At 43.0% G+C, this 27,204-nt stretch overlaps 1 protein-coding gene across 1 annotated transcript in view; it reads left to right on the top strand.

The window, feature by feature from the left end:
* The first annotated feature begins 11,177 nt into the window (after positions 1 to 11,177).
* Positions 11,178 to 27,204, top strand: part of EMX1 (empty spiracles homeobox 1) — a 49,422-nt gene continuing 33,395 nt past the window's right edge. The window contains exon 1 of the mRNA XM_083155757.1: positions 11,178 to 11,785. Within this exon, the coding sequence (XP_083011883.1) occupies positions 11,434 to 11,785 (352 nt within the window). The 5' untranslated portion in view covers positions 11,178 to 11,433. The remainder of the gene's footprint in view (positions 11,786 to 27,204) is intronic.

A 27,204-nucleotide genomic window follows, 5' to 3' on the forward strand; every position in this document is an offset into this window, starting at 1 on the left:
CAACCAACTGTGTATCACCAACTGTCACATTTTAAAAATCCACAGGTGACCTGGAAAACATGACCTGTTAGAGGTCATTAAGGACCCAGTGGTTGCTTATTTGGCAGTTTCTGTAGAAAGGCCAGACTGCAGTGGGTCTAGGTGGTAGTGGGTATAGAGAAAGGAGATGGGTACTTGTAAATAACCCACTGAAGGAACTTAAAGTAGAGGGATATGGGTGGGAATTTGAGAGAAAAGGTGCGTAGAGGGAGATGAGGGCATGTCTGATGGGTGAGAGGAAGTTACCAGAGGAGAGGTAGGAGGAGGAGGAGGAGGGAACAGGGAGGAGCTGGGCAATGTGGGATCAGGAATCAGGATGGATGAGGACCAGTAAAGGTGGGAGAGGATAGAATTATGGGAACAGGTGGATGGAGAACATAGAATGATGTTAAACAGGAAGGAAGGAAGATGAGGCCTGGTGGGGGATGGGGGATGGGGGGTGAAGTATTTTCAGGAGAAAAATGTCCCGTTATCAAGCGATAACACATAGGAACCGGGATAAGCTCACAATTCCATGTGTTATCGCGGCTGCAAGGGAGGCTTATCGCACCATGGGGGCAGATGTATTAATACTGGTGAAGGGATAAAGTGGAGAAAAGGTGGACATAAAAATGAAAGGAGATAACGCACCAGCCAATCAATGCCCAACGGTTTATTTACAAATGCAGCTGATTGGCCGGTGCGTTATCTCCTTTCATTTTATCTCCAATTTTTCTCCACTTTATCTCTTCACCAGGCTTAATACATCTGCCCCCATATACTCTGTGTACCTGAGGAACCCAAGGCCCCTAATCCCCCATAATTGCCGAGTACCGGGGATAATCGGCTAGCCCCAGCCGAATCCATTAGCTGAGGTAAATTACAGCTGCCTAAGAATCTATTTATAATGTGTAAGTATCATCTGTGTAGTATTCTAATAGTTATTATAGTGAAAACTCACCTCCAAATCATATGTATGTGTGTAAAGGTGCCCATACACTAGTAAAGGTGGCCATACATCAGAAAGATATTGTACCCAATCATACAATCTCAATTGATTGTAAAAGATGGATCTTATGCAGATTGTGTGCACATCTTGTGTACACAATCTTACAATCAATCAGCAGACAGATTGTATGACTGATTGTATGATGGATTGTGAGTAGATTGTGTGTCCAAAAACCACCAAGGACTGCCAGGGAATTCAAGGGAAATTGTACACAATCGATCTTAAGATCTTTCTGATGTATGGCCAGCTTAAGATTTATCTTCAGATCTGGCTGGTTGGAACAAAAACATGGTGACGGATGAGTGACAGTTTGTCAGTTTTCCAGCATTTCCAAGCAAATGCTCAACTGTCATTTGCTCTCATCCATAACCATGTTTTTGTTCCAACCAGCAAGATTTGAAGATAAATCTGCGTGTGTATGGCCACCTTTAGTCTGGATCTAATACTAGCCAGTGCCTTCCTAGCCCCTGACTTCCATCACTCTATAGCAGGGGTGGCCAACCAGTCAGAGGTAAAGAGCCCAAAAATATCCATAGTCAAGTTAAAGAGCCAACATGAGCGCTGCCTTCGGCGCGCGTGCCCAAAAAAGGGGCGTGGTCTATTTGGAAGTAGGCCAAGCCCCATTTTTGTGTCTATGCCAAGCCAGATCCACACAAAAAAACACTGAAAACAGGAAATAAATACTACTAACCAGCTGTAAGGTTACTAAGCTCTGACCACTACTGTAAACAGTATTATTCCAGGTGCCTGGAAGGTGAAGCGGGTATTAGGGTCTAGTAAACAAAAGAATGTAAGCTCTGAGGCCAAGCCGTGGCGTCCCCCTAACAGAGGAGCTGTCAGTTCCATAGGCGGCAGGCCCGCTCCCCCCCCCCCCCCCCCGCTGCTGCTCACTACCACTCGCTTCCCCCCCCCCCCGCGCTGCTGTTCACTACCACTCGCTTCCCCCCCCCCCCCCCCCTGCTGCGGCATGGACTTAAGAGGAAGAGGAATACTTACCATTCAACGGCGTCCTCAAGGCCCGCAACCGCGTCCTCTCCTCCTGTCATGCGGCAGCACCTCCCACCACTCATACGCGATATGATGTCCTGACGTCACATCGCGCATAGCGGAGCCGGCGTAATGGGCTGCTGCCGCTGCTGTGGGGAAGGCTGCCAGAGCATTATCAATGTATGAGATGGGAGTGGGAGCAGGAGCCGCACTTTAGCAGGGGGAGAGCCGCGGGTTGGCCACCCCTGCTCTATAGCCTACACTCTACATTCTATATTATTATTGATAATGTTTACTGGTCACATGGATCCATTTCCACACTCCTTACACATAATAATAATAATAATAATAATAATAATAATAATAATAATAATAATAATAATAATATGATGCCTAAAATATAATGACTATATACTGGTCACAGCCACACCCTACACATTCTGCATTATCACCAATATATACTGGTTACAAGCAGCGTAGGAGCAGAGAACCTGGGCGCCCTGTGCTGGCCCCACCCCTGAACATGTGACATCACAAGGGTAGGCGGGGCTGTCTGGATGCTCTGGGAGGTTGTATACACCACAAGGTTCATTTTTTTTTTTACACATTAAATTTTTATTGCAAGAAATTTCGTCTGTAAGACATTTTGTGGGGGGGGGGGGGGTACAGAAAGGAAAAAGGGAATTAAGGGAACATGTACATAAGAGAGATACAGAGAGCATTTGCATCGGATTGCTTATCTAATGACATTCATATTTGAACGGATATATATCTCTGCTCTGGAAGAACGGGGTTATACCAGTATTTAAAACGGTTGGTGTATCATCTGACTCAGGAGGTAAATAGGGTAACCATATACAGTAAAGATCTATGGCTAAATGCCAACAGAGGAAGAGGTTAGAGAAGAGGCCTCAGGAGAATCGCTTAACAGGTTTGTGGCGCCCACCTTATCACAGTAGAGGGACCATCCAAACCATTTCATCATTATTGAGTTTGGTGCAGAGGAGTATTTCGCGCCAGTGGTTTCAAAGGTGTAGTGTTTGTGGATTTTTTTACGAATGGAATCTACTGTCGGGGTGACCTCTGATTTCCACTGTTTGGCGATCATAGCTTTGGTGGCTATGAGCACGTGACCAACTAAATATCTGTCTGCAGCAGAGAAATAGGGTGGGAAAATGTGAAGCTGTGCAAGTGCTGGTTCTGGGGCAGTAGGGTGGGCGAGTACAGTGCTTATCAGGAGGAATACCTCCGCCCAGAGAGGCCGCAAGGCCGGGCACTCCCAGAAGACATGGATAAGGTCTCCAACCATCCCACACCTCCTCCAGCATAGGTTCGTGGTGGATGGCCAGATCCTATGCAACCTCTCTGGTGTGAAGTAGGCTCTGTGGATAAGTTTAAAGAACATTTCAGAGTGGTGTAAGCAACGTGAGATCTTAAAGCACGACTTGAAGATACCGTCCCAGTCCTCCTCAGAGAGGGGCATTTTTAAGTCCCTTTCCCACTGTGTTTGGGAAGGAGATTTATGCCTATCCGAGGCTGGTGTGAGCTGGGTATACCATTTAGAGATTCCTCCCTTGTGGGAGGGGGTGCTCACTAAATTTTTCAAATACGTAGGTATGAAGGGGGAATGGCTTGATGCTGGTAAGTGTGCTTGGAGCCAGCTTCTTAACCACAAGGTTCATTTGATGCCCTGATTTGCACTGCATCAGCGCTACTGGCAGCAGGTTGCCAATACAGATACCCTCCTAGCCAGGTGCAGGGTCAGTGGCTAAGTTACATTGCAGCATCCAGGGTCCTGTACCTTATGCGACAATACCCCTCCCTACGGCTGATACTGTAGGACAACATTTACTAAGCTGCCGTTTTCCAGTTGAGTTATAAGTCGGCTGGTTATGAGCGCGCTCCTGTGGGTTATGTATGAAAAAAAATCAGTTTAATTGCTAAGTTGTCAAACATGAAGCATGCACGGATCAGTGAGGTCTGTGCAATGCTTCTGTATGTAAAAGTTCAAGATAGAGTTAGACTAGAATAAAAAAAACTGGCCTAGAGTCTCCCCATCTAAGCATAAACCAATGAAATGCATGTTATGCACATCAGGATGCTAACTAGATACACAAGCAGCTTTTGCTGATTAAAATAATATATATATCATGCCTGTATACTGTATGTAATTGCAATGATATCTGCATAAAAAATGTTCTGCTACAGTGCTTCCCAGCCAAACAGCATACCTCCCAACAGTCCCGATTTTATCGGGACAGTCCCGATTGTCAGGGCCTGTCCCGCTGTTCCACCCGCGGGCGGCAGTGTCCCGCGGCCTGGGGGGGGCTGTTGGGAGTCCCCCCTGTCAGCTGCTAAGCAGCGGGGAATAAACGCTGTGCGCATGCGCACAGCGTCTATTCCCGCAGCCAGGGGGCTGGGGGCATGGCTAGAGGCTCACAGAGCCTCTGGGTCATGCCCCCATAGCGGCAAAATGGGGGCGTTGCCTCGCGGGGAGCCACAAGTATAGACTACGCCCCAAATTAGGCCACGCCCCCCCCCCCCGAAAATTTCGACGCACCTTCGGCGCGCAGCAGCAGCGTCCCGCCTGCTGGGCTACTTAAGTTGGGAGGTATGCAAACAGCGTCACATTATTTGTGATACAGTCACATACAATGATATGCAGATTCATTGGCGGATTCAGGGGAGGGGCATCCGGGCACGTGCTTTCCAACGAGCCCAGCCCCGTGTCTCTAGCCCCCCGGGAACCGGAGATATCGCCTGGCAAAGATGTAACGTTTTTCCCCATAGGATAATATGGGACCCGTTAATTCCGACCCCCACCCAGTTCCGACGGCTGCCAGTTCCCCCCCTGGCATCACAGAAGCTTGTGATTGATCTCATTCAATTCAAAATCGCTGGGCCTTCAATATGATATCAGGCTGGTCCATATCGGTCAATCGGTTCCAGAGATATTGCGGGTAACCTTCTTTTTTTATATTTTTGAAATGTAATTTCATGGCTGTTCATGTTGTTTGAGGGCAGATTACTCTCGAACCAAACATTCCAGTTTCACTGGACCAAAATCATTCAAAGCCCACTCAAAAGTTCTTCAATATGATACGTGTCTCATGTAAATGGGTCAGTTGGTTCCAAAGATATAGCCGGTTAAATGAGATAACTGGTTAAAGGGGGGGGGGGGGGGATGAGTGGTTTTCTCTCCCCCTCACACCATAAAATGCAGGGACTAGGCTGGTGTAAAAGGGGCCAACCTGGGAATGCATTTTCTGGTGTGAAAGGGGTATTATTTCAAATAGCCAGGACCTGCAGTGCTTTGAATACAGCCAGGCTCTGCCACTGTCAGTGGCTATCGCTTCTGCCTGGCGGCGGCTGTCCCACATTTACCGCGAGCATGTATTCCCCCTTGGCAATGAGCATGTAATCCCACATGGCAACGAGCATGGAACCTCTGGCAATGAGCATGGAACCCTTGGAAATGAGCATGTAGATAAGCAGCACTTATGTAGCATAATTTTTATAGGCATTATGGTGTTTGGGATAACACATAATTAACATAATGGCGTGTAACTTAACGTGTAATGGACATTATGGTGTAAATGTTTAATGCGAGCCTTTGGTGGACAATGTCCCTGTTTATGAAGCGTATTGTGAATTTAGGCTTAATCTGTGTGGCATTATGTGAATTTTGGCTTAATCCCTGTGGCATTATGTGAATTCTGGCTCAATCCGTGTGGCATTATGTGAAATTCGACTCAATCCATGTGGCATTTTATGAATTGTGTTTCAATCCGTGTGGCATTATGTGAATTTTGGATCATTCCTTTTGGCATCATGTGTAAGGGGCAACAACTACATCCTTCACTTTTGTCGCCATGGTGGGCCTGCATACTTGAAATGCCAGGGCCTATTTTTAATCCCATTCCCGCCCTCTTTCTGCCGCTCTCTTAGCATGTACATTGGCACCACTAACACTGCCCCTCCCCCACCCAAACCCTCTTTTATCATGGTCCCCCCCCTCTGTCATTTTATCCTGGATCTGCCCCTGTGCGGATTGCCTCTAATTGCAACTAAAGTATATGTGCATAACAAATAATGTTACACTGTTTGGCTTGGAAACACTGTATCAGATCCTTTTTTATACAGTCACAATGACATACATACATACATACATACATACATACATACATACATACATACATACATATGAATGCTATATAATATGTTATTCAGAAAAAACTGCTTGTGCATCTAGTTAGCATCCCGATGCACATAAGATGCATTGTGGAAAAAAGAAATGGAAAAAAAACATGAACGGTACATGAGCTATTTTGACAAATCAAAGTATATTTTGCATTTGTAATTATTTTAGAATTTTTATTTATTGCAAATGTGCTCTAATTTTCTACTTGTTAGTTCATTTAAACATTGCCTATTATAACTCACCCAAACAAACCAGATGACTTTCTACAGCTGTTTTGTGTGAGACTTGCTAACTCCCTCCCACTACATATATACAGTCTATGCTGGTCGAATAAATTGGATGCTTTCTAGTCTAAAAATAGCCAGAAGTCGCATTCTATTTGCATATTGAGTGTGAAAGTATCACACCATTAAATTGACCCCACGCTATGTTTTTTTTTTTTTTTTAACTCTTTTACTTTTATTTATGGATCTGACTGATCCGTGTATGCTTCTGCAAACTCAGCTGCATGCTTCTGCAAACTCGGCTGCATGCCTCTGCAAACTCAGCTGCATGCTTCTGTAAACTCTGCTGCATGCTTCTGCAAACTCAGCTGCATGCTTCTGCAAACTCGGCTGCATGCTTCTGCAAACTCGGCTGCATGCTTCTGCAAACTCGGCTGCATGCCTCTGCAAACTCGGCTGCATGCCTCTGCAATCTCAGCTGCATGCCTCTGCAAACTCGGTTGTCTATTTGAAATTCGGATTTTTAAACTGAATTATCGGTGGAATTTGCTGATTTAAATGACAGTAAATTCTGGTGTTGTCCTGCTGAGTTTGGCTAATGGTCCATCGATTCGTACATGTGTGTTCTACTGTGATTTTCATTCATATTTGAGCAAACTGACAATTTTGTGTTTAGTAAAATTCTGAAATGGAATTCCCTGCCGAGATTGCGTCATTCATACCCATCCGAATTGAGTACATTTACCCCTAGGCGTCTGGCACAGGCTGTGGCTGGTGCAGAGTAGAACACAAGTGGGTTCTGTGGATGTAACTAATACCCCTTTCACACCGAGGCAAAAATCCGGGGTGGACCCAGGTCAGAGTTGGTGTAAAAGAGGTAGCTGGCAAAAAAAAGCGAATCCTACCCTGGTCCTGATCAAGGGGGGAACACTGGGAGGACCCAGGCGGAGGGCAGTGTAAACTATGCCGGGTCATCCTACCCGGCTCCCATTTACAGAAATGGGGAAGCCCAACCTCCCAAATGCAGCATCCTGCTGCTGTCTGCTGTAATGTGCAGACAGCAGCGGAGGCAAGGAGGAGAGGAAAGGATGGTGCACAGAGGCTGGGGGCAGCCCAGCAGCTTACCTGGGTGCTGGGCTTGCCCCCCAGTGTAGCGGTCATGGGCCCCATCGCAGTGATCCCGTCACTTGGAGATGATGTCATACATAGCTTGTTGACATCTGCACTTGTGACTGATCTCTTGCTGTAGGTATATGAGATTAGCAAGTGAGCCCTGATGTGTCAGCTCAACAGCTGTTCTCTATCCTTTTCTGTACTACACCTGACAAGCGGAACGCTGGTTATACATCTATATTACAGTATATATATATATATATATATATATATATATATATATGTAGTAAAGGATACTGTGTGTATAGTAAGTGTAAATATAAGATAGTATAATGGTGGAAAGTTACAGTATATCATTAAGCTAATGAGAAGCCTTGCTGTATAATACACCCTCTCTAGAAGGGACACTATACAGGGAGATGGTAATCTCCAGCAATGACTGATTTATGGCAGGGGGAGAAGTGGCTGCTGAGGCATTTACTCAACAATACATTGGGGTGAGTTCCCCAGCAAGCTCACTCCTGTTCTTCCAGTGTGATTATACTCATCAGACTCACTGATAAAGTGCTGCGGAGATACTCTGGGGGATATGTAATAGGATGAGAGAATCAGAAAGTGAGAGATTTGGTAAGAAATCGACAGTTTTTTAAAGCGGCAATCATTTACACTTCAAAAGAAAACTGGTTTTGCAGTGTAAATGATTGCCGCTTTAAAAAAACTGGAGATTTCTTACCAAATATCTCACTTTCTGAATCTCTCCTCCTATTAAATTCCCTCCAGTGTATCAGTACAATCATCTGCAGAAAGTGAGACACACACACACATATATATATATATATATATATATATATATATATACAGGTCTCGGTGGGACCGGCACTCCGAGCTGATCCGAAATAAGCTGGTGCTGGTGCCTTCACAGCTGATCTCCAGCAAGGTACAAGCACAGGGTAGGTGCGGCACTAAGCTATCAAATGAAGTATACTGTCATTCTTCATTTAATAGCTGAGTGCCGCACCTACCCTGTGCTTATATATATATACAGTATATATTGTAGGGGCTCTGCACACAAGCCATAGGGCACCCCAAAACTAGGAAAGGTGAGTGCCGATGTTAAGTGTATGTATATATATATATATATATATATATATATATATATATATATATATGAAAGATAGATAGATAGATAGACAGATAAATTACCTGCCCTCTTCCCACCCTCCCCATGCTGTGTAATTCCTGGGACAGAGCCGCTGGGCCACATCAGAGGCACAGGGTGTATTGCAGCCCATTGGAGTGGAAAATAGACTCTTTGTAGTGGAGGTGAGAGAACAGCCCACTCCACGGGGGCTAAGAAAACTCTAATAATGTGCGACACTAACCCCTGGCAGTGAGCAAGCCCAGCCTGGCCCTGTAATACCACTGACACAGAGAACACTGTATAACACATCCCCTATGCACACTGCACCCAGCCCCTCACATATCTGTACCCCCAAATAACAGATTACACTGTACCCCACCAACTGAGCACACTATACACCAAGCTCACAGGTCACTGTACCCCCTCACATGTCACACTGCCCCCCCCCCTCATATGTCACACTGTACATCCCTCACACTCTGTAACCCCTCACATATTACACTGTACCCCCAAATAACAGATTGCACTGTACCCCACCAAATGATCACACTATACACCAAGTTCACATGTCCCTGTACCCCCTCACACGTCACACTGTTCCCCCCTCATATGTCCCACTGTTCATCCATCACACGTCACACTGTACCCCCAAATAACAGATTGCACTGTACCCCACCAACTGAGCACACTATACACCAAGCTCACATGTCCCTGAACCCCCTCACATGTCACACTGTACCCCCAAATAACAGATTGCACTGAACCCCACCAAATGATCACACTATACACCAAGCTCACAGGTCATTGTACCCCCTCACATATCACACTGTTCATCCCTCACACGCCACACTGTACCCCAAAATAACAGATTGCACTGTACCCCACCAACTGATCACACTGTACACCAAGCTCACGTCACTGTACCCTCTTATATGTCATATTGTACACATCTCACACATTATACACTTTATTCCCAGATCATTTATTACACTATACTCCCAAATCACATATCACACTGTACCCTCAAATAACACACCACACTGTAACCCACCTATTCTATAACTGTACGCCACCTGATGTGGCGTACAGTTATAGAATAGGTGGGTTGATGTTATTATTTGCGCTGGCCACGCATATCGCCTAAACCTGACCGAACTAATCAGCGCTGTGCCAAAAACCCCATTTGTGCCCTTAAATGGGTCATCCAGGGGGGCGCCAGCATCTCATCGCACCCAAACGGAAGTACAATAGAATAGCGCCATGGGGCGCCACCTGCTGGCTATCTGCCGCTTACATTGGAATTCCCTCTAAAGACAGAGAATTATTTGATCATGATCTGTAATTATTTAGTTCTAATGTCTCATTTGTAACTACACGTGTATTACAGGTGAGCTGGCTGTGGCTCTGTATACCATTATTACTAATAGTTCTTTAACTAGGAGTAATTGTACACTGATATCAGTAATAATTACTGTCCTTACACTGATATATATATATATATATATATATATATATATATATATATATATACATTTCCCAGGGTTTTGACTACAAGAATAATTATAATATTACAAAGAAGATAGTTCTAAATTATTATAAAAATATTTGTACTTTTAAAATTATTAATATATCTCTGTCTAGTGTAAATATATATATATGTGTGTGTATATATATATATATATATATATATATATATATATATATATGTATATATATCACTGTAGTTATATCAAACACACACACGCACATATATATCTGTTACTCTTTTTCAATCATTGTTGCTATACATTGATTCTGTTTAAAATTTGTCAGTAAGTATTTACTGTATATCTCCTGTCCGGGCGGCAGAACTGTGTGAGTATAATTTTGGGGGTGGGGGTGGTGTTCTGGTCCTGTCCCCCTTTGTGAGTATAATTAGGGGGAGCGGGTCCTGTGCCCCTATGTGAGTATAATTACGGGGTGCAGGTCCTGTTCCCCTGTGTGAGTATTAATTAGGGGTGCAGGTCCTGTGCGAGTATATTTAGGGGGGCGCAGGTCCTGTACCCCTGTGTGAGTATTATTTAGGGGGTGCAGGTCCTGTGCTTCTGTGTGAGTATTAATTAGGGGGTGCAGGTCCTGTGCTTCTGTGTGCGTATAATTAGGGGGCGCAGGTCCTGTGCTTCTGTGTGAGTATAATTAGGGGGCGCAGGTCCTGTGCTTCTGTGTGAGTATAATTAGGGGGTGCAGGTCCTGTGCTTCTGTGTGAGTATAATTAGGGGGGCGCAGGTCCTGTACCCCTGTGTGAGTATAATTAGGGGGTGCAGGTCCTGTACCCCTGTGTGAGTATATTTCGGGGGGCGCAGGGTGAGAGTCAGGGGCACAGGGCACATGGCACATGTGTGCTAAATCTGGTGCAGGGACTGTCAGGAGGCAGAGGGGTTAATAGGAGGCGGGTGGAGGATGGGCAGAGCCCTGCAGCCCTCCTCCCCAGCTCAGAGCAGTTAGTGGTGCTGGGGGTGATCTCTCAGCTAGTTCCCTGCCCAGCCTGAGTGCAGGTGAGCTGGATCCCTCTTCCTCCTGGCCAGGTACCAGTCTCTGCCCACCTGCCGGACACCTGTGTGGGCACAAGTGTGCATGGAGCCAGGAGCCGGCACTCACCAGCGGACACAGCACTGACCTCTCCCCCTGCCTGCTGTTGGAGGGGGGTGGGGGGCATCGGCTGAGCAGAAGACCCTCTCCAGGAGCCCGGGCTACATGCACCATGTTCCAGCCTGCAGGGAAACGCTGCTTCACCATTGAGTCCTTAGTGGCCAAGGACAACCACTTGCCCTCAGAGGAGCCCCTCAGGCCCACTGCCCTCAGTTACCCCAGCTCCACTGCTGCAGAAGCCTTTGCCAATGGCTTCTCCAGCCCGGCCGGGAGGTCCCTGTACAATAATCCGGAGCTGGTGTTCCCAGAGGCAGTCAGCCACCCCTCCCTGGCTGTGCACCCCCACCAGCTGGGGGCGCCCCATCTCCAGCACCCGCACTCCTTCTTCGGATCCCAACACAGAGACCCCCTCACCTTCTACCCCTGGGTGCTGCGGAACAGGTTCTTCGGGCACAGATTCCAAGGTAATTGGGGTGGGTGGGTGGGTGGGTGGCATTGTATCTCTGCACCCTGTGTCACCCATGTGCATGTCTTACCTGGCTCACCCTGACATGCTACTGTCATGCTACACATAGGAACTGTCATACTAAGTACATACTACACATGCACTGACATTCTCACTACCTGCACATGTATACTGACATACTGTAGTTATGGAGCCTGTACAGGGAGATCCACACTGCTAGAATTATTCATGACATGCCTTAGTACACTTATAGAATTATACATTACAGCCCTCACACTGATATATATATATATATATATATATATATATATATATATATATATATATATATATAGTACTATAACACTGATATAATCATTCGTAACAATACTTACACTGCTACACTGATTATTACAGCCCTTACACACACACACAACACACACACACATACATATAACTATTACATTAAGTACACCGATCTTAATGAGTTCTAGTACTATAATCATTAGTGACAATACTTACACTGATACACTGATTATTACAGCCCTTACACACACACACACACACACACACACACACAACACACACACACACATACATATAACTATTACATTAAGTACACCAATCTTAATGAGTTCTAGTACTATAATCATTAGTGACAATACTTACACTGATACACTGATTATTACAGCCCTCACACTGATATATATTAGATAAAAAAATCGATATTTATCCGTTGCCTTAATTACATCGATGCCATTATTGTTTACATTCATTAAAACCGATACATCTATCACACTGATATTTTTATTAATTACAATAATCGCACTGATATGTATAAATTACATTACTTTGATGTCATTATTAGTAACAGTCTTTACACTGAAATAATTGTGTGTGTGTGTGTGTGTGTGTGTGTTACATACAATTGTTCGTTTAGTTCAGACACCGATATACAGTAGTTACATTACTTTTGATCTGTTAATATTAGTTCAACATTGATATCATTATTAGTTACCGTCCTTTACGTTGTACCAATATTAAATGTCATTACGCTCATATAATTATTAGTTACAGTCCTTGCACCGAGATCTTTATTAGTAAAAGTCCTTGCACTACTAATTCCTAGTTACAGTCCTTGCACTGATATAATTAATCATTACAGACCTTGCACTGATATAATTAATCATTAAAGTCCGTATATTCATTTCATTTTTATTTACCGTTCTCTTATTTACTCTGATATCATTAAAAACGACAGTCCTTACTCTGTTCTAATTATTATTACCTGTCCTTGCACTAATATAATTCATAATTACAGTCATTACACCGTTGTTGTTATTATTAGTTACAGTCCGTATATAAATTTAATTATTAGTTACAGTCCTTAAACTGATATCATTATTAATGACTATCCTTAAAACAATATATATTATAGTCACACCGATATAAACATCAATTACAGTCTTTGCACCTGTTTATATTAGTCTCACTGATTTCATTGTTACAGTGTTTATACTACATATATCAGTTACATTACTCATATAACTATTATTTTTATTATTATATTATTATTACAGTCCTTACACAGATACACATGAGCTGCATTATTTACTCTGTTAGGTCATTATCTGTTACTGTTCTGTACACTGATATAATTTTTAGTTGCAGTCCTTACACCGAGATATATATATATATATATATATATATATATATATATATATATATTACAGTATTTAAACTATATTTATTTACTGCAGTTCCTTCAGTGATACAATTATTGGCTGCAGTCCCTGCACTGATATAATTATTAGCTGCAGTCCATGCACTGATATAATTATTAGCTGCAGTCCCAGCACTGATGTAATGATTGGCTACAATCCTTACACCGAGATATATTACAGTATTTACATTGATATCATTGTACAGTCCCAGCACTGTTATAATTATTAGCTACAGTCCTTACACCGAGATATATTAGTCTTTACGTTGATATCATTGTACAGTCCCTGCACTGTTATAATTATTAGATACAGTCCCAGCACTGATATAATTATTAGCTACAGTCCTTACACTGATGTGATTAATAGCTACAGTCCTTACACTGATGTGATTATTAGCTACAGTCCTTACACCGAGATATATTACAGTCTTTACGTTGATATCAATTTACAATTATTAGCTACAGTCCTTACACTGATATAATTATTAGATACAGTCCCTGCACTGATGTAATTATTAGCTACAGTCCTTACAACGAGATATATTACAGTCTTTACGTTGATATCATTCTACAGACCCAGCACTGATATAATTATTAGCTACAGTCCTTACACTGATATAATTATTAGATACAGTCCTTGCACTGATGTAATTATTAGCTACAGTCCTTACACCGAGATATATTTTATATATATATATATAATTGTACAGTCCTTACACTAATATATATTACAGTCTTTGTTTATATCGTTGTACAGTCCTTACACTAATATAATTATTAGTCACAGATCTTACACTCGTGATTATTTAAATAGCACAACACAGGAGATTACACTGAAGTCATTATTTAAAGTGTAATACACGGGGTAGATGATTGAATACATCAGCGGTTCCCAAACTCGGTCCTTTAAGGATGATTAATAGGTCACGTTTTCCTGGACAACCCGGCAGGAACACTGTGTATCAGCAACTGTCATATTATAAAAATCCTCAGGTGACCTGGAAAACATGACCTGTTAGGATTCTATGAGGACTCTGCAGGAGAACCACCGGAATACATGTTATATTAATAAAGCATTATTATTATTATTATTATTATTATTATTATTATTATTATTATTATTATTAAGGGCATACTACATACATACGTACATACATACATACATACATACATACATACATACATACACTGATGTTATTCATAATTGGGAGTAATAAAACAATTACATTCTGCATTCTTCATATTCTGTAATCAATATTATAATAAAATGGTTTCAGTACATACATTTAAACTGACATATTAACCCTTTGAGTACACAGTGAATTTGTCAAAATGGGTGTGAAAATTGCCAAGCAAACATTTTTATTCATCATAAGACCTGTAATGTTACCTTATATAGGGAATATAATATTTTTTTTTACATATTTTTTATTTGTTTTTATTTGAATTGATATAACAAATGTGAGCGGCGCTGGTCTTTTTAGTGGATATTTTGCACATCGCTCACAGAGATGTTGGCACTCACTCAAAGGGTTAAATATACTTTTTTACATCCTGCCACTATGCTGAAACTGATGTAATTGTTATATACTTACACAGTAAATGTACAATATTTCCATAACTCTGTCCTGGAGGCAGCCCAACAGTCCTGTGTTTAAGGATATATGTCCTTAAGCACAGGTGACTTAATTAGTGCTTCTGTCAGTTTGATCATATGATCTGTGCACATGCAGGGATAGCCTTAAAACTTGACATACAAATGATATATACCTCATATACAGTAACACTATATATACTGACATAATATCAATTATATGCCACATATATTCCTATATCTACTGACATGATTATAATTATATGCCACATATATCACTATATACACTGACCTACTAACAATAATATACCACATATATCCCTACATTCACCTACCTACTAACAATAATATACCACATATATCCCTATATACACTGACCAACTAACAATAATTTACCACATATATCCCTATATACACTGACCTACTAACAATAATATACCACATATATCCCTACATTCCCCTACCTACTAACAATAATATACCACATATATCCCTACATTCACCTACCTACTAACAATAATATACCACATATATCCCTATATACACAGACCTACTAACAATAATATACCACATATAACCCTATGTACACTGACCTGCTACCAATCACATGCCACATATATCCCTATATACACTGACCTACTAACAATAATATACCACATATATCCCTACATTCACCTACCTACTAACAATAATATACCACATATATCCCTATATACACTGACCTACTAACAATAATATACCACATATATCCCTATATACACTGACCTACTAACAATAATTTACCACATATATCCCTACATTCACCTACCTACTAACAATAACTATATACACTGACCTACTAATAATAATATACCACATATATCCCTATATACACTGACCTACTAACAATTATATGTCACATATATCCCTATATATATATATATATATATATATATATATGTATATATATATATATATATATACTTACCTGCTAACAATAATATATCACATATATCCCTATATACACAGACCTACTAACAATAATATACCACATGTATCCCTATATATACTGACCTACTAACAATTATATGTCACATATATCCCTATATATTTATACTGACCCACTAACAATTATGTGCCATATATATGCCTATATACACTGACCTACTAACAAGTATATAACACATATATCCCTATATATACCGACCTACTAACAATTATATAACACATATATCCCTTTATACACTGACCTACCAACAATTATGTCACACATATCCATATATATACTGACCTACTAACAAATATATACCACATATATCCCTTTATACACTGACCTACTAACAATTATGTCACATATATCCATATATATACTGTCCTACTAACAATTATATGCCACATATATCCCTTTATACACTGACCTACTAACAATTATATAACACATATATCCCTTTATACACTGACCTTCTAAAAATTATATACCACATACTGTATATCCCTATACTAACAATACTACTAACAATTATATACCACATATTTCCCTATATACACTGACCTTCTAACAATTATATACCACATATATCACTATATGCACTGACCTACTGACAATAATATACCACATATATCCCTATATACACTGACCTACTAACAATAATATACCACATATATCCCTATAAACACTAACCTACTAACAAATATATACCACATATATCCCTATATACACTGACCTACTAACAATTATATGCCACATATATCCCTATATACACTGACCTTCTAACAATTATATACCACATATATCACTATATAAACTCACCTACTAACAATTATATACCACATATATCACTATATACACTCACCTACTAACAATTATATACCACATATATCACTATATACACTCACCTACTAACAATTATGTGCCACATATATCACTATATACACTGACCTACTAACAATAATATACCACATATATCACTATATACACTGACCTTCTAACAATTATATGACACATATATCACTATATACACTCACCTTCTAACAATTATATACCACATATATCACTATATACACTCACCTACTAACAATTATATGACACATATATCACTATATACACTCACCTACTAACAATTATATACCACATATATCACTATATACACTCACCTACTAACAATTATATACCACATATATCACTATATACACTCACCTACTAACAATTATATGCCACATATATCACTATACATACTGACCTACTAACAATTATATACCACGTATATCCCTATATACACTGACAAGGGTGTAACTACCATAGGTGCAAGGGGTGCAGTTGCTATGGGGCCCAGAGCTGAAGGGGCCCATCTTAAAAGTCTAAGTTATATGTGCTATATACATTTATTACTATCAGTTGCTAAATAGGGGGCCCTTACTAACTTTTGCTATGGGGCCTACGAATGTCTAGTTACGCCCCTGTACACTGACCTTCTAACAATTATATACCACATATATTCTTATATACACTGACCTACATATAGATATATTCTACATATATACACTGATCTAAAAATATCCCCCACATACTGCATATCTGTATATATACACTGATCCAGTAATATAATCCACATATATCCCTATATGCACTGATCTGATAATACATCTATACCACATATATTCCTGTATATTACTGGTCTGATAATATATACAGTACCACTATATCTCTATATGCACTGATCTGATTGATACTATATACCACATATATCCCTGTATATTACAGTATTACCTGCGTGACAGGAGGAAGGAGCCTGCCACATACTCTGTACATTGCAGCATTACCTGTGTGACAGGGGGAAGGAGCCTGCCACATACTCTGTGCCTTACAGCATTACCTGTGTGATAGGGGGGAAGGAGCCTGCCACAAACTCTGTGAATTATGGCATTACCTGTGTGACAGGAGCCTGGTGGAGCCTTCCACATACTCTGTGCATTACCTGTGTGACAGGGGGGAAGGAGCCTGCCACATACTCTGTGCTTTACCTGTGTGACAGGGGGGAAGGAGCCTGCCACATACTCTGTGCATTACCTGTGTGACAGGGGGGAAGGAGCCTGCCACATACTCTGTGCATTACCTGTGTGACAGGGGGGAAAGAGCCTTCCACATACTCTGTGCATTACCTGTGTGACAGGGGGGAAGGAGCCTTCCACATACTCAGTGCATTACAGCATTACCTGTGTGACAGGGGGGAAGGAGCCTGCCACATACTCTGTGCATTACCTGTGTGACAGGGGGAAGGAGCCTGCCACATACTCTGTGCATTACCTGTGTTACAGGGGAAGGAGCCTGCCACATACTCTGTGCATTACCTGTGTGACAGGGGGAAGGAGCCTGCCACATACTCTGTGCATTACAGCATTACCTGTGTGATAGGAGGGAAGGAGCCTTCCACATACTCTGTGCATTACCTGTGTGACAGGGGGGAAGGAGCCTGCCACATACTCTGTGCATTACCTGTGTGACAGGGGGGAAGGAGCCTGCCACATACTCTGTGCATTACCTGTGTGACGGGGGAAGGAGCCTGCCACATACTCTGTGCATTACAGCATTACCTGTGTGATAGGGGGGAAGGAGCCTGCCACATACGCTGTGCATTACCTGTGTGACAGGGGGAAGGAGCCTGCCACATACTCTGTGCATTACCTGTGTGACAGGGGGGAAGGAGCCTGCCACATACTCTGTGCATTACCTGTGTGACAGGGGGGAAGGAGCCTGCCACATACTCTGTGCATTACCTGTGTGACGGGGGAAGGAGCCTGCCACATACTCTGTGCATTACAGCATTACCTGTGTGATAGGGGGGAAGGAGCCTGCCACATACGCTGTGCATTACCTGTGTGACAGGGGGAAGGAGCCTGCCACATACTCTGTGCATTACAGAATTACCTGTGTGATAGGGGGGAAGGAGCCTTCCACATACTCTGTGCATTACCTGTGTGACAGGGGGGAAGGAGCCTGCCACATACTCTGCATTACAGCATTACCTGTGTTACAGTGGGAAGGAGCCTGCCACATACTCTGTGCATTACAGCATTACCTGTGTGACAGGGGAGAAGGAGCCTGCCACATACTGTACTCTGTGCATTACCTGTGTGACAGGGGGAAGGAGCCTGCCACATACTCTGTGCATTACAGCCCAGGGCCAGTTTATAATGGGGGCACAGGGGGGCAGTACCCCTGCCCCCCCCCCCCCCCACACTCTATCTAGGGGCCCCTTGTGGTTGGCATGTATTTTTTTTAGCTAAAACGTCTGTGCATGGGAGTGGGGTAGTGCTGCAGCTTCACCTATCTGCCAATGTGACAATGATTAATGGTGCTGAGCATCGGGAGTCAAGGCACACTGACTGCACAAGTGTGCAGTGCATTACTGGGAGGTGACTAAGTCCCATAAGACTTTGCACAAGAGGTCAGAGGCTGAGAGGCTTGTGCTGAGCTCTGCTTGGTGGAGCTCATCATATGCTTCTCAGGCCCATGAAGGATAGCAGCAGCAGCTGCCTTGTCATGGGAGGGTTTTTAATCAGAGGCAGCACTGAGCTTGTCAGTGCTCCTAAAGAGTAACGTACAGAGGGACAAATACAGGCTTTTCATGTGGTATTTTATATATATATATATATATATATATATATTTATGTTTATATTAATCCCTTCCCCCTGCAGTTGACCATTGACCAAGTTTATACTGCTTTTACTCTGTGTTTTGACAGTGTAATATTCTCCCATGCAGTTTGTGGCTAGTAATGACAAGTAGGAGGCCCCCCCCCCCCTTTCTAAAGTGCCCCGGGCCCCCCCAAAGGCTTAATCCGGCTCTGATGGAGCCTGCAACATATTAGTTAATATTATCATTATTTTTATTATTTATATTATTATTATGTTGATGTTTTGTTGTTGTTGTTGTTGTTGTTGTTGTTGTTGATGATGATGCTAATGCTGCACTCCTGTTGTTATAACCTCTACCATGGCAGCAGCAGTGACAGGAAGGATGAGACCAGGGCAGGACACAGAGCGGGTATTAGGGTGCCCGATGGCAGGTACATGGTAATCCCTGTGTGCAAGAGGCTGACTTCCCCCTCCTCATTATTGGGCTCTAAATGCAAATCCCCTGTTGGCTTTCTCTGCATACAGCCAGATCATCATAGGGCAGCATTGTCCCAGTGGGGAACTGATTCTTCTGTCTCAGACTGGTCCCTTTTCCCTCCTGGCTACAGCACTGATGCTGCCTACTGCTGCTGCTATCTATCTATCTATCTATCTATCTATCTATCTATCTATCTATCTATCCCAGGAGGATGATAGTACCCTAGACTGAGCCAGCAGCAAGGATACCTAGTTATATCATACTGGCAGTGGCCTGACACAGGGATAGTTGCGATACTGGGGTTATATACACTGGTCACTTAGGCTGGAAGGCAAAGAATGTTCTTACATAATAGATGGCATCTCTTCAGCTCACTTGGAAGTTGGTACAGAATCAGTGCTGGGAAAAGTACAGGGAAGCTGGTGGAGAATGCAGTGCTGGGGGACAGTACTGTAGAAGCTGGTGGAGAATGCAGTGCTGATGGAAACCACTGAGACGTTGGTGTAGAATGCAGTGCTTTGAAAAAGCACTGGTAAGCTGGTGGAGGAATGCAGTGCTGGGGGAAAGTACTGGGAAGCTGGTGGAGAATGCAGTGCGGGGGGGGGCAAGGTATTGAAAAGTTGGTGGAGAATGCAGTGCTAGTGGAAAGTATTAAAAAGTTGGTGGAGAATGCAGTGCGTGAAGAGAGTGCTGGGAATCTGGTACAGAATGCATTGCTTTGAGAAAGTACTGGGAAGCCGGTGGAGAATACAGTGCTGGGAAAAGTACTGGGAAGTTGGTAGAGCATGCAGTACTGATGGAAAGTACTGGGAAGCTGGTGGAGAATGCAATGCTTGGAGAGAGTACTGGGAAGCTGGTGGAGAGTGCAGTGCTTGGACAAAGTACTCTGAAGCTGGTTGAGAATGTAGTGCTTGAAAAGAGTACTGGGAAGCTGGTGGGGAATGCAGTGCTTGGGGGGAGGACTGGGAAGCTGGTAGAGAATGCAGTGCTGGTGGAAGGTACTCAGAAGATGGTGGAGAATGCAGTGTTTGCAGAGAGTACTAGGAAGCTAGTGAATAATGCAGTACATGGAGAGAGTACTGGGAAGTTAGTGGAGAATGTATTGATTGGAAAGAGTACTGGGAAGATCATGGGGTAATACTGAAAATCTGGTGGAAAAAGCAGTGCTGGGGCATGGTACTAGGAGGCTGGTGGAGAAAGCAGTGCTGGTGAAAAGTATTGGGAAGTTGGTGGAGAATGCCATGTTTGAAGAGAGTACTGGGAGCTGCTGGAGAATGCAGTGCTTGTAGAAAGTACTTGGAAGCTAGTGGAGAATGCTGTGCTGGGGGAAAGTACTGGGCAGCTGGTGAAGAATACATTGCTTGGGGAGGATGCTGGGAAGCTGGTAGAGAATGCAGTGCTGGGGGAAAGTACTGTGAAGCTGGTGGAAAATGCAGTGCTATGGCAGGGTCCTGGAAGGCTGTTGGAGAAAGTAGTGCTTTTAGAAAGTCATAGGAAGCTGGTGTAGAATACAGTGCTGGTGGTAATTATTGAGACGTTGGTGTAGAATGCAGTGCTTGGAGAAAATATTGGGTAGCTGGACTAGAATTCAGTGCTGGGGAAAGTACAGGAAAGCTGGTGGATAATTTAGTGCTGGGAAGGGTACTGGGAGAGTGGTGGAGAATGTAGTGTAGTGTTTGGAGATAATTCAGAGAGGTTGGTGGATAATGCCATGCTTGGAGAGAGTGCTGGGAAGCTGGTGGAGAACGCAGTGCTTGTGGAAATTACTGTAGAAGTTGGTGGAGAATGCAGTACTGTGGGAAAGTACTGGAAAGCTGGTGGAGAAGGCAATACTTGGAAAGAGTACTGAGGAGCTGATGGAGGGTATGGGGAGGCTAGTAGGGAATACAGTGCTTTTGAGAAAATACTAGGAAGATGGTGGAGAATGCAGTGCTTGCAGAGAGTACTGGGAAGCTGGTGAAGGATGCAATACATGGAGAAAGTACTGGGGAGCTGGTGGAGAATGCAGTGCTTGTAGAGAATACTGGGAAGCTGGTGGAGAATGAAAGTAAGTAAGATTTATTTATATAGCGCACTTTCTCCAACAGGACTCAGAATGCAGTGCTGGGAGAAAGTACTGGGAAGCTGGTGATAAGTACATTGCTGGGAGAAAGTACTGGGCAGCTGGTGAAGAATACATTGCTTGGGGAGGGTACTAGGAAGCTGGTAGAGAATGCAGTGCTGGTGGAAACTATTGAGAAGTTGGTGTAGAATGCAGTGCTTACAGAGAGTTCGGGGAAGCTGGTGGAGAATGCAGTGCTTGCAGATAGTACTGGGAAGCTGTTGAAGAATGCAATACTTGTGTAGAATGCAGTGATGGGAAAAGAACTGAAAATCTGGTGGGAAATGCAGTGCTGGAGCAAGGCACTGGGAGGCTGGTGGAGGAAGCATTGCATGTAGAGATTACTGGGAAACTGGTGGAGAATGCAGTGCTTGGAGAAAGTACTGGGAAGCTGGTGGAGAAAGCAGTGCTGGGGGAAAGTACTGGAAAACTGGTGGATAATTCAGTCCTGGTGGAGAATGCAGTGCTTGGAGAAAGTACTGGGAAGCTGGTGGAGAAAGCAGTGCTGGGGGAAAGTACTGGAAAACTGGTGGATAATTCAGTCCTGGTGAAGGCACTGGGAGGCTGGTGTAGAATGCAGTGCTTGGAGAGAATTCAAGGAAGCTGGTAGATAATGCAGTTATTGGAGAGAATTCAAGGAAGCTGGTAGAGAATGCAGTGCTGGTGGAAAGTACTAGGAAGCAGGTGAAAAATGCAGTGCTTGAAGAGAATGACACATTTTAAAAGATCCACAGGTGGAGCTAATTATTTCACTTGATTCTGTGAGGAGTGTACATATACACATCTGTGAGTACCTCTAATATATATATATATGTCAGGGGCATGTTGTTATTATATATAAACATATGTGAGTACCACTAGTATATAAGTCAGGGACACACTGTTATTATATATATATACTTCTGTGAGTACCTCTAGTATATATGTCAGAGACACATTGTGGGTGCTGTGCAGTGTATAACTTTCTGTGGGTATACAGTGTATAGCTGTCTGTGGTGCAGATCTGTCTGTGGGTATGCAATGTATAGCTCTCTGCAGGCGCAGTGTATAGCTGTCTGTAAGTACAATGTTGTAATGTATAGCTACCTGCAGGTGCAGTGCAGTGCAGTGTATGTGGTGCAGTGCAGTGTATAGCTCTCTGTGAGTACAGTGTAGTGTATAACAGGCTGTGAGAGCAGTGCATGGCTGTATGTGGGTGCAGTGTATAGCTGTCTGTGAGTACAATGTAGCGTATAGCTGCCTGCAGGTACAGTGCAGTGTATAACTGTCTGTGGGTGCAGTGAAATATATGGCAGTCTGTGGATGCAGTGCAGTTTATAGCTGTCGGTGGGTTCAATGTAGTGTATAGCTGTCTGTGGGTACAGAACAGTGTATAGCAGTCTATAAGTGCAATGCAGTGTATGGCTGATTGCGGGTGCAGTGTATAAATGTCTGTGGGTGCAGTGCAGTGTTTTGCTGTCTGTGGATGCAGTGCAGTTTATAGTTGTCTGTGGATATGTAATGTATAGCTGTCTGTGGGTGCTGTGCAGTGTATAATTATCTATGGGTATACAGTGTATAGCTATCTGTGGTGCAGTGCTGTCTGTGGGTATGCAATGTATAGCTGTGTGGGTGAAGTGCAGTGTATACTGTAGCTGTCTGTGAGTACAATGTAGTGTATAGTTACCTGCAGATGCAGTGCAGTGTATAGCTGTCTGTGGGTACAGTGCAAAGAACAGCTGTCTGCAGCTGCAGTGCAGTATATGGCGGTCTGCGGTGCTGTGCATGAATGTCTGTGGGTGCAGTACAGTGTTTTGCTGCCTGTGGGTGCAGTACAGTGTATAGCTGTCTGTGGGTATGTAATGTTTAGCTGTCTGTGGGTGCAATGCAGTGTATATCTGTCTGTGGGTATGCACTGTATAGCTGCCTGTGGCTGCAGTGCCATGTATAGCTGTCTGTGGGTATCTAATGCAGAGCTGTCTGTGGGTGCAGTGCAGTGCATAACTGTCTGTGGGTGTAGTGTATTGTATAGCTAGCTGTCTATGGGTATGTAATGTATAGCTGTCTGTCGGTGCAGTGAAGTGTATACCTGACTCTGGGTGCAGTGCTGTCTGTGGGTATGCAATGTATAGCTGTGTGGGTGCAGTGCAGTGTATATTGTAGCTGTCTGTGAGTACAATGTAGTGTATAGTTGCCTGCAGATGCAGTGCAATGTATAGCTGTCTGTAGGTGCAGTGCAGTATATGGTGGTCTGCGGGTGCTGTACATGAATGCCTGTGGGTGCAGTGCAGTGTATAGCTGTCTGTGGGTATGTAATGTTTAGCTGTCTGTGGGTGCAATGGAGTGTATATCTGTCTGTGGGTATGCACTGTATAGCTGCCTGTGGCTGCAGTGCCATGTGGGTTTGTAATGCAGAGCTGTCTGTGGGTGCAGTGCAGTGTATACAATAGCTGTCTGTGGATGCAGTGCGGTGTATAGTTTTCTGTGGGTGCAGCACGTTGTATAGATAGCTGTCTGTGGGTATGTAATGTATAGTTGACTGTGGGAGGAGTGCAGTGTATAGCTGTCTGTGGGTGCAGTGCAGTATAAAGTTATCTGTGGGTGCAGTGCAGTGAATAGCTGTATGTGGGAGCAGTGCAGTGTATAGTTCTCTGTGGGTGCAGTGCAGTGTATAGCTGTATGTGGGTGCAGTGTATACCTTTATGTGGGTGCAGTGCAGTCTATAGCTGCCTGTGGATTCATTGAAATGCCTGTGGGTATGCAATGTATAGTTGTCTTAGGGTGCAGTGCATTGTATAGCATTCTATGATTTGTCTGTGGGTATGTGCATATGCAATGTATAGCTGCCTGTGGGTGCAGCACAGTGTATAGCTGAGTGTGGGTGCAGTGCAGCATATGCCTGTCTGTGGGTATGTTATATGTAGCTGTCTGTATGGTCAGCATAGTTTATAGCTGTATGTGGGTGCAGTACAGTGTATAACTCTGTGGATATGCAATATATAGTTGTCTGTGTGTGCAGTGTGGATGTGGGTGCAGTGCATTGGATGGCTGACGGTGGATGCAGTGCATTGTATAGCTGTCTGTGGGAACAGTATTTAGCTGTCTGTGGGAACAGTGCAGTGATTAGCTGTCTGTGAAGGCAGTGCATTGCCAACACTGTAGCTGTGCTCTCACTGTACAGAGTGGTGACATTGCAGGATGTGAAGTGAGATGCCAGCACTGGGACTGTGCTGTCACTGTACAGGGTGGTAACATTGCAGGGTGTGCAGTGAGATGCCAGCACTGTAGCTGTGCTCTGACTGTACAGGGTGGTAACATTGCAGGGTGTGCACTGCAGTGAGATGCCAGCACTGTAGCTGTGCTCTATCTGTACAGGGTGGTAACAGTGCAGGGTGAGCAGTGAGATGCCAGCACTGGAGCTGTGCTCTGACTGTACAGGGTGGTAACAGTGCAGGGTGTGCACTGCAGTGAAATGCCAGCACTGGAGCTGTGCTCTCACTGTACAGGGTGGTAACAGTGCATGGTGTGCAGCGAGATGCCAGCACTGTAGTTGTGCTCTGACTGTACAGGGTGGTAACAGTGCAGGGTGAGCAACGAGATGCCAGCACTGTAGCTGTGCTCTGACTGTACAGGGTGGTAACAGTGCAGGGTGAGCAGTGAGATGCCAGCACTGTAGCTGTTTTCTGACTGTACAGGGTGGTAAAATTGCTCTGCACCTTAGATACAGGACAGTGATAGCTGGGTGTATAGCATGTTATAGTAATATTTGGGGTAGAGGGAACTGTGTTGTTGGTGTGTATAATTTGGGAGTGCTGTCTCCTGTACAGCGTGACACTTATACTACAAGTGCCCTGTAAAGATCCTCCCTCACTGCCTGTCACTCACTGATTATATTCAACTCCCAATGCAGCCGGCTTACTACAGCACTCAGCACTGTGCTCCTGTAATAACAGCACTCAGCACTGTGCTACTGTAATAACAGCACTCAGCACTGTGCTCCTGTAATAACAGCACGTCCCTTCTGCAAATATGGTGATATATTACGTCTGGTCTCTGTAGCACAGCGCAATTCTAAATAATAATAATAATAATAATAATAATAATAATAATAATAATATTAATAATAATAATAATGTATTATTATTATTATTATTATTATTATTATTATTATTATTATTATTATTATACCGAAACACAAACTGCAGCCATTGGGGTATGTAATAATGATATATTAATGCTGATGGTAATAGGAGTGTCCTATACTCTCACACTGCCATACTATGAACCTGAATGTTATACCACGTTATACAGACTGAACTCGCTGTTTAGTATAAAGATGTATAGTACATGGTGTAGTTGATACATTGTTTAACATATAATTCGGTGTTACAGTACATCAGGTTGCAGAATACAGGATACAATGATGCTGTGCTATGCAGATTATTAGTCTTCTGTTAGTACATCATATAATAAGCAGTTTAGTCTTCAGCACGTAAAACACAGTATATATTCGTAGTTTAGCTGGCCAGTATGTAGAACACAGCATATATTCGTAGTTTAGTTGGTCAGTATGTAGAACACAGCATATATTCGTAGTTTAGTAGGTCAGTATGTAGAATGCAGGATATATTCGTAGTTTAGTTGGTCAGTATGTAGAATACAGTATATATTCGTAGTTTAGTTGATCAGTATGTAGAATACAGTATATATTCGTAGTTTAGTTGGTCAGTATGTAGAACACAGTATATATTCGTAGTTTAGTTGGTCAGTATGTAGAACACAGCATATATTCGTAGTTTAGTAGGTCAGTATGTAGAATGCAGGATATATTCGTAGTTTAGTTGGTCAGTATGTAGAATACAGTATATATTCGTAGTTTAGTTGATCAGTATGTAGAACACAGCATATATTCGTAGTTTATCTGGCCAGTATGTAGAACACAGTATAT

Source organism: Crinia signifera, chromosome 1, assembly GCF_055691185.1.
Source record: "Crinia signifera chromosome 1, ASM5569118v1, whole genome shotgun sequence".
NCBI classification, from domain to species: domain Eukaryota; kingdom Metazoa; phylum Chordata; class Amphibia; order Anura; family Myobatrachidae; genus Crinia; species Crinia signifera.